General features: G+C 40.5%; 1 protein-coding gene across 1 annotated transcript in view; it reads right to left on the bottom strand.

Annotated features, from left to right (window-relative positions):
* Nucleotides 1-1,794: 1,794 nt before the first annotated feature.
* LOC148029802 (selT-like protein) overlaps nt 1,795-9,085 on the bottom strand; it is a 47,957-nt gene continuing 40,666 nt past the window's right edge. Inside the window, exons 2-4 of the mRNA XM_087686112.1 lie at nt 2,686-2,768; nt 2,274-2,592; nt 1,795-2,184 (exon numbers count right to left, since the gene is read on the bottom strand). Coding sequence (XP_087542238.1) covers nt 2,086-2,184; nt 2,274-2,592; nt 2,686-2,768 — 501 coding nt within the window. The 3' untranslated portion in view covers nt 1,795-2,085. The remainder of the gene's footprint in view (nt 2,185-2,273; nt 2,593-2,685; nt 2,769-9,085) is intronic.

Here is a 9,085-nt window from a genome sequence, read left to right as displayed (position 1 = left end):
TCCTCTTGAGTTGATTCTTTAGGCATCCAGCTCAACATGAACACTCCTAGCATAAACATATCATCAACATGAAGCACCAAGATAATAAGGCTATCATCACATGCCTTTTTTGTGTATAAACATGGATCTGTATCACTATGGAAATACCCTTGTGAATGCATGAAAGCATCCAACTTATGGTGCCACTCCCTAGGTGCACTTACTTAAGCCCATATAGACTCTTCTTCAATTTGCACACTGTGTTTCATTTGTCTTTCCACAAGTCTCTTAGCTTGGTATATGTAAATGTCCACATTCAAGTCCCCATGTAGAAAAGTCATCTTAACATCCATCTAATAAAGATCTAAATCTAATTGCGCAACCAATGCCAAGACCAAGCATAGGGTAGTCATCTTGACACATGAGAGAAGATATGATAAAGATCCAAATCCAATTGAGCAACCAAGGCCAAGACCAAGCATAGGGTAGTCATCTTGACACATGAGAGAAGATTTCATCAAAATCAACTCCCTTTTCCTGCTAAAAGCCATTAGCAATCAATCTAGCTTTATATGCTTGCTTAGGGTAACCAGGGGTATTGTTCAACTTGTACATCCACTTGCATGGTAATTCACACTTTTCATCAAGCAAGGAAACTAAGTCTCATGTCTAGTTCTTCTATAGCAAATCAAACTTAGACTATATAACCCTAGCCCAAGAATGAGAATCACGTATGTACTAGCCTCCTCATACCAAACAATGTCTATCACCCCATGACATAATCCATAAAGGGCTCATAGCGAGATCAAGAGGACATAAAGGTCTAATAGAGTGCTTCAAAACTAGTTGGGGTAGTTTTGAAGGCATGTCCTCGTCCAACATCACGATCTTGCACAATAGGCAAATCTTGGATCACTACATTATCAACAACTGCAACAGGCTATATCATTGGGATTGACTATATCGTGATAGGAGGCTCCTATAAGAACACCTTGTATATCTTAATCACCTACTCTAGTCTCATATGCATCTTACCCTCATGGAAGATGACATTATGGCTATTGATAACCTTTCAAGCTTGCAGATCCCAAAGATGATAGCCCATCTCACATGCATCCCCATATCCAAGAAAGATGCATTTGACAAACTTCAAATCCAACTTATTGCGCTTAACTTTGGGGTTATGGTAAAAAGCCTCACATCCAAAAACTTGCAATTGTGCATATGAGAGAGGTTTACTAAAGCATACCTCCTCTCCAGCTCAATCACCAAGAGTAGTGCATGGGGATTTATTAATTAGATGCATGGCAATAGTAATTGCCTATGTCCAAAAGTTCTATGGTAAGCCTGCTTCAGACTCTTCCTTGTATAGTCCTAGTCATGCGCTTTAAAATACCACTTTGGGGTGGGGTGTATGGTGCAATCAATTGATGCTTAATACTCCTCTCATGGTGCGCAGATCGAATGCCGTATGCTTGTGTAGTGAATGCCGGAAGGTCCCCAAGAACAAAAGAACTCTTTTCAGTTCTTACCTTCGAATTTAATATTTGATCAAGTAATACACAATTAAATGACCAACAGCTCCAGAAAAGACAGTTAATACTTTTTGTATCAACTAGATAAAGGTCACAAGAAAACAAAAATGCCGACTCACAAAATATCCAATCCCCTTTATATGTTCTGATGATTAAAACTGCAATAGAACTCTCGATATGCAAGCTCAGAATTAGAAACTTCCATATCTACTCATTGTCTTGCCAAGGAACAGCTTCAGATAGACAAAAACAAACTTGGACATAAGAAATCAATCGAAGATTGAGGGAATAATATTTTAATTTCATAATTGTACAATGCAGACTGAATAAGCGCATGGTGTGTCACATAGCGCACTGGGGGTATGAACTAAGTGAGTTTGTGACCAGTCAACCAGTTGAAAATAAGTGATCAGACTATTGAGCTGAAAGCATAAGGCCCATTGGAGAAGGCAACAACAACTATAAAGAGAGGTTTAGGACATCTTTGCAGAAGACCAAATATTAATGGTTTATACAACAGCACCAGCTTCCAGCTCCTATAACTTTGCCTTCTTATTATCTCAGCAAGAATTTACATTAGCTTGCTTGCTTTCAACTCTAATGTTTTCGCCACAAGCTCTCTGAGCTCAAACTCCTCTGGAAATCTCTTCTCACGGAGTTTGGAAAATATCTGTCATTTCATGACATAACAGGACATCATGACATTTCAGATACATGTACGGTAGCAGGCATAAAATCACCAAGGATGTGATCCCTTACCAGATCGCCATCAAAGTAGACTTCAAAAGCCCCAGTGCTTTGAAGTGTATTCTGCAACACGTTCCCTATGAGCCAAAAACTTGCTGCAGCTCCAAACCGATTTCGACGCAGGGAATCATACCAGGATGGGGGTGAGGCATATCCCAACCTAGGAAAGATGTGATCCCCACCAACCACAAGCCCAATGCCAGTAAACTGTACAATAGGCATTAGCTTTATCAGGACTTGCTTCAAAAAGGGAGGTGGATGGTTTGTAAGTATGACATCAGTTCCAGGAAAAGCATTCACTAGCATATTTCTGGCCTCCACAGCCGTTTTCCTGAAAAAACTCAAAAGAAAACCAAGTAAATGTAGCAGCCCTCTCAGCAATGCTAGTAATACACGCAGCTGAAGTATATTTTTAAGGTCTTACTTGTAAGAACAAGAGGAACAAAATGAGATGTGAAATTTCCCTCCAAGGCTTTCCCTATCATGAGTTCCATCCCTCCTGGAGAACTTTCACCAAAAACCAAAGAGAACCATTGAGAGCTTACTACAATTAAGTTTGCAAATTCTACAAGACATGACAACTACCATTCTCAAAGGGACAGCTGACCCTGCAAGCCACATAACTAATCGGCGATATTCTTTTCCATTTCTTCGAAGTTCATAGTACTGTGATTGCACTAGAAGTCCATATTTACAGCATCAATAAAATAACTACTTTCTGAATTGACTTCAGACCCATTGCATTTAACAAACCCACTTGGCATAAAAGTAAAAATGTGAATTTGGGGACAAGCTCACACAGAAACATACTATGACAGTGGGACACCCATGATTTGGAACAATAATGATTTATGCATACTTAAAAGGGTGATGTAATCACAAGGGCCTGCCAAATTAACAATAGAGACTAGGTCATAGTGACAAGTTACAGGTGGGACAGGCCCATGGGATGCTGAACGCCATTCCTGTGATGAATGCTTACCAGGATGCGTCACTGCTGGAGAGCATGTTGTGAGGCTAAAAGAGAAAAGTGAATAGAACATTGCATCAGACCCAAACAACCAAGCAAGAACTCCAACGCACTACAAAACCCCAATCACCTCCAAGCAAGAGAAAGATGGAATTAGGATCAGCACTCATATATCAAAACACATGCATACAACCACAACTTCTTGTGGCTCAAAAACAGAGTATAACATCGCAAACTTTATGGCTAGGATTAGTGGTATACGGTGTATACAGGCATGTCCATGTTACAACTTACTCTTTGATGAGCTTCACAGCCACCACAGGATGAGCATAGCTCCTTGGAATGATGACTCCTCAGATCCTGGGAACAATAAATACAAAGCAGCTCTCCACATCTGACATGATCGCACCTTCATACTCATAGTCTTCATCTAGAAACACCAAGCTCTCTATCAAAGGCTCACAAACCAAGAGCATCAGCATCACAATCCTCTTGTGACTCCAAGCTATGTGGGTAAGTAGAACTCCTCAAATCTCCTAGAAGATCTTCATCCTAGACTCTCCAACCAACAAGGCTTTATGCTTCACCACTAACTTCCGTATCTCTACAAGCTGCTTAAAATCATTGGGCCTTTGCTGCGACCACACAAGGCCTTAGCAACAGCATAACGCCAAATCTTGCACAAAGTTGAATTTGTCTAACTTCAGCAACCTTAGTGCCAACTTCACTCTTCCATCTCCACATCCTCTCTTCCACCAAATATAACAGCAGCACCAAGGCATTGTAAAGAAATATTCTGACACAGAAACAAATAAAAATCGTACGACAAAGCACATAATGATAAAAGAACACAGTTAGGGTTACAGTAACTCAAAGACAATGAACATAGAAAATAATTGAAGTGATATAATTGCTGAATATACAATGCTCATGCAGCAAACACACTATGCAATGAATGAATATTGAACCTCGAACTCCTGTATCTCAAGGATCAAATCAAGGGTAATGAGCTAGAGAGTGTGTCGTACTCCGAACGGATCCCGAATTGCAGCAAGGCAGCCTCCAGATGTCAAATACTAGCAAACGTAGCAGTGAGAAGTTGGATCTGATGCAACACAATGAGGAGAGAGAAAGACTAAAAACGCAGGCTACAAGAGAGAGACTAAAAACACAGGCTGGACAACCTGGTGACAGCCTGCAGAAGTTGGGCGATAGCTGGAGGAGAGAGAAACTACCAAACATAGGCTGCAGATGACATGGCAGGCAGTACGGCAGTAGGTCTGTGCAGGAACAGCAATCACTTGGCTGGGATCAGCTCCAAACTGCAAGAAGAGGGCTGGAAATCAGGCGCCAACTGATGTAGACAGCAATGGACAGCTTCTCGACTGAGATATCCTCCGCGAACGAGGTGTGGACAGCAAGTTGAAACACTTGAAATCTACAAAAATGAGATTGAGGACTGAATGGAGAGCAACATGTGTATTTATAGAAAGTTTGGGCCCTCCTTAGTGGGTTTGTGCTTATAGGACACGGAAACTCTCTAGGATCGCGTTTCTTTTAAATAAACAAGGTTTCTTCATTAATTAGCAAGTTTTGGGACTGCTAATGCATTTTTAGCTCAACACTCCCTCTCAAGCCCAACAACAATGCCACAAGAAAAATCTATTACCCCAAGGCGTCCCACCCCAAAGCAGCCAAAGCATCTGACAAAGGGTGCGCGTCAACTACCCAGTAGTCTACTAAGACTACAGAGGCAATGGATATCTTACCAAGGGAACCCAAGTGATCACCCCAGAGAGGACACGGCATCGGACAAAGGGTGCACTTCGACTGCCTAGTAGCCTACCAAGCCCAAAGGCAAATGGAATCAACTATGGACTTTCTTTCTTTTTTTAATGTGATAGAGTTAGCATTTAGTGGGGGTTCAAATCAGTTTTCATCCTATTGAGTATCCATGCCCCAAACAAGAGAATGATAAAGGATAGTGAAACCAGCCTTCCTCCTCGAATAGGGTGGTAAATCCCTGATTACAACTTAATTACAACAGCAAACAATAAATGCAAATCTGAAAATACAAATTTACCTACTGATCTTGGTCAATGCATACCCAATTGGCCCCAAAATTGACACCCCTTTCGATATTTCTTTAGCTTTATTGAAGAAAAAGTTGACTTACAATGGGATTCTCCCAATCCCTTTCGATATTTCAACTCCCCCTTGCTGTCCAAAGTGACCAGTAAGTTTTCAATCTATCTTGCCCCTTGATTCGGGCACTCAATTAGCCTTTATCCACTTCATAGACGATAGAAATGCCCCAATTCAATGGCCGGCTAGTCATCCACCTGAATTCAGCTCAAATTCACTTCAGCCTTGTTGAATCCAAGTCTTGGAGCTTCCAATTTCTGGCGCGCTTCCCAAGGCTGCTGCTAAACCCTGATTCCTACTGTAAATTAGGATTTACAGTAGAGAAATTTGCAATTTCTCAACCTCCAAGGGTCCAAATATTGAGATCTTCGTAGCAAAGCTGTGAAATGGCCGGGAGATAAGAGGAAAATCTGTAGAGAGAGAAAATTCAGAGTTTTGTCGCGAAGAATGACTGAAAATCAGTCAAGTGCAACTGCTGCCCTACCACAACAGCATGTAGATGCAAAGAACTGAAGAAAATCAGTCATTTACTACTGCTGCCCTGCCTCAACAGCCTGTAGATGTTGTCTCTTGCTACTAATTGGTATTCTTTTGTCCCTAGCTGCCTCAAAAGGTACTCCAATGGCTGCAAATCAGACCAACAACCACCCCTTTGTTACTAAGAATCAGACGTGCTTTAAAGACATCTAGATAAAGCACGTCCGAACAATGGATGGACAGCAACAATATATAATCACCCTTTGCAAACTACAAAGCACGTCTATGGCAATCAACTACCCTCTTTTGCTTTTCTTGCGATCTCTGAAGTGCATATTTTATCTCAGCATAGGCTACATCCAAGTTTTCCACATAACGATCAGCCTCAAAGATCTTATCCTTAGTTTGCAGAATAGATAGTACCTTCTTGTCACCCTCAATCACCTCAAATGGAGCTTTCCCCATAGAACTATGCACTATGTTGTTCTAAGCAAACTCAACCAAGGGCAAATACTGCTCCCACTGTCTTGTAGTCTGAAACATAGCATCTCAAAAGATCTAACATTGTGGAATTTGCTTCCTCAAACTGACTATCTATCTGCGGATGGAAGGATGATGAGAATTTCAGTGTGGTACCCATATTCTCAAACAATGTTGTTCTAAGCAAACTCAACCAAGGGCAAATACTGCTCCCACTGTCTTGTAGTCTGAAACATAGCATCTCAAAAGATCTAACATTGTGGAATTTGCTTCCTCAAACTGACTATCTATCTGCGGATGGAAGGATGATGAGAATTTCAGTGTGGTACCCATATTCTCAAACAAGCCCTTCCAAAATAAACTGATCATTTGGGGATCTCGATCACTAATAATTGACTCTGGCATACCATGATATTTAAAGATGTGCTGCAAAAACAATCATGCCATATGATCAACCTTTATTTTCTTCCTCACTAGAATGACATGTGTTTGTTTGCTAAACCTGCATATGATAGTCCATATTCCATCATTCCCTGTAGGTGTCTTAGGAAGCTCAAAAATAAAGTCCATTGCAATGCTCTGCCAAGGCCGATTTGGAATAGGCAAGGGTTGCAATAAACCCAGCAACTTTTGCCTATTGTGCTTAATCTTCTGACATACGGTGCATATCTTAACAAATTGTTCTACATCATGCCTCAAAGATAGCCAATAAAAGAAATGCTCCACTGCCTTGACCGTGGCATCAATACCTTTGTATCTTGCATATGGAGAAACATAACTTTCAGTGATAACTCTAAGCCTTAACTGCTTTGTGATATATAGTCGTCCATGCATCATCAAAAATCCATCTCTTAGCACAAAGTGTTCATGCCTTTAGCCATTGCAAAGCTAATCATAAACATTAGCAAAGTCCAACTTAGCAACATATTTTTTCATAGCATCCAACTCAGTGTGATAAACCATGCCAACAGCTGAAATTTGTGGCTTACGTGACAGTGCATCAGCCACAATATTCTTTTTACCATCAATATGTACAATCTGAAAATGAAACATAGAAAATTTGCCCATCTCGTATGCTTCCCTGATAACTTTGTCTGTGTCAGAAAGTATCTCAATGTTTGATGGTCTGTCTGCACCGTAAAATCAGCTCCCAACAAATAATGTTTTCATGTAGACAATGCATGAAATACATCCAAGAGCTCTTTCTTATAAACCTGCAAATTTTTTTCTGCACTGTGAAAAATTAGGCTCTCATAAGCCACAACTCGATCGTCCTGCATAAGAACAACCCCAATGTTGCTACTACATGCATCACATTGAACTATGAATGACTTCCTTAGATCGGGCAACACAAGTACAGAATCCGAAGTCATCTTTTCCTTCAACTTTTCAAATATTGAAATTTCCACTGCTATCCATCTAAATAGTACATCCTTCTTCTACAAGGCATGTAATGGAGATGTAATTTCAACAAACTCGCATGCATACTTCGTGTAGTAAGGACATAAACCCAAGAAGCTGCGAATCTCATGCACATTCCTCAAAGCTAGCCATGATCGTATTGCTTCAACCTTTGCAGGGTCCATGCAAATACCATCAGCCGATACAATATGCCCTTAAAAGTGGATTTCATACAAGAAGAATTCACTTTTCTTGTCATTGATAACCAGCCTATGGTCACGCAGTTTATTGAACATCATATCCAAGTGTTTTCTATGCTTTGCCTTGTTCTTTGAATAGACAATCATGTCATCAAAGAAAGTTCCCACAAATCCTCTATGTGGCCTGAAGATACAATCCATCATTTGATTAAAAGCGGCAGGAGCATTCGTAAGTCCAAAAGGCATAACAAGAAACTCATACAATCCAAAAGATGTCCTAAAAGCTATCTTAGGCACATCTTCTGGTCGAATGTGTATCTAATGATATCCACTTTTCAAATCTATACGGCTAAATATGGTTGTCCCTTGCAATCTATCCATAACATCATCAATCCAAGAAATTGAAAAGTGATTCTTTATTGTGATCTTGTTCAAAGCACGATAATCAATGCACATATGCCATGAACTATTCTTTTTCTGCACCAAAAGCACTGGAGAACAAAAAGGAGATAAGCTAGGAAAATCAAACCCTTTTTCTAACAACTCATTAACCTCAGTCGTAATCTCCTCCTGTTGAGCTGCACTAACTCTGTAGGGTGGCTATTAGGTGGGCTACTTCTAGGGATAAGATCTATATCGTGATCTTCTAGCCTTTGTAATGAAGAAGACTTAAGAGAGAGGAGAGAAAGGAGAGACTGCAGGGAGGAGAGAGAAAGAGAAGGAAGATGAGAGAAGAAGAGAGAGAAAGACTAGCAGAAGAGAGAGAAAGATAGGAAAAGAGAGAGAAAGAGAAGGAAAGCCATGAAAGCTAGAAGGAAGGATAAAAGAGACTTGATTATTGATAAAAATTGCTCCCTAATTGGGTCTCCCAACACCTTATATACCCCGTCAGAATAACTGGGTATTCCCATGCTAACCCGTGTCCTACCCGTCTATCCCCACTCTCTTATATTCCATCCTAATCCCGAAGGTTTTTGCCCTCAAAAACAAAAAAAGGACTTATATATGAGGCTCACAGGAAGGGAAGGGGAGTCACAGAGTACTACTCTCTTCAGCATTACAAAGGAGATTATCGGTATAGGGAAGTACAACCTCATGTGGAATTGGGACATACAAATGTGTGTATGATGCATACAGCATGTGTAAGCTGA

This window comes from Lygodium microphyllum, chromosome 10 (genome assembly GCF_053477565.2).
Source record: "Lygodium microphyllum isolate KBCC chromosome 10, Lygodium_microphyllum_v1.1.10, whole genome shotgun sequence".
NCBI lineage: Eukaryota > Viridiplantae > Streptophyta > Polypodiopsida > Schizaeales > Lygodiaceae > Lygodium > Lygodium microphyllum.
Note: the sequence above shows the minus strand (reverse complement) of the source record. Positions and strands in the feature narration are given on the sequence as shown.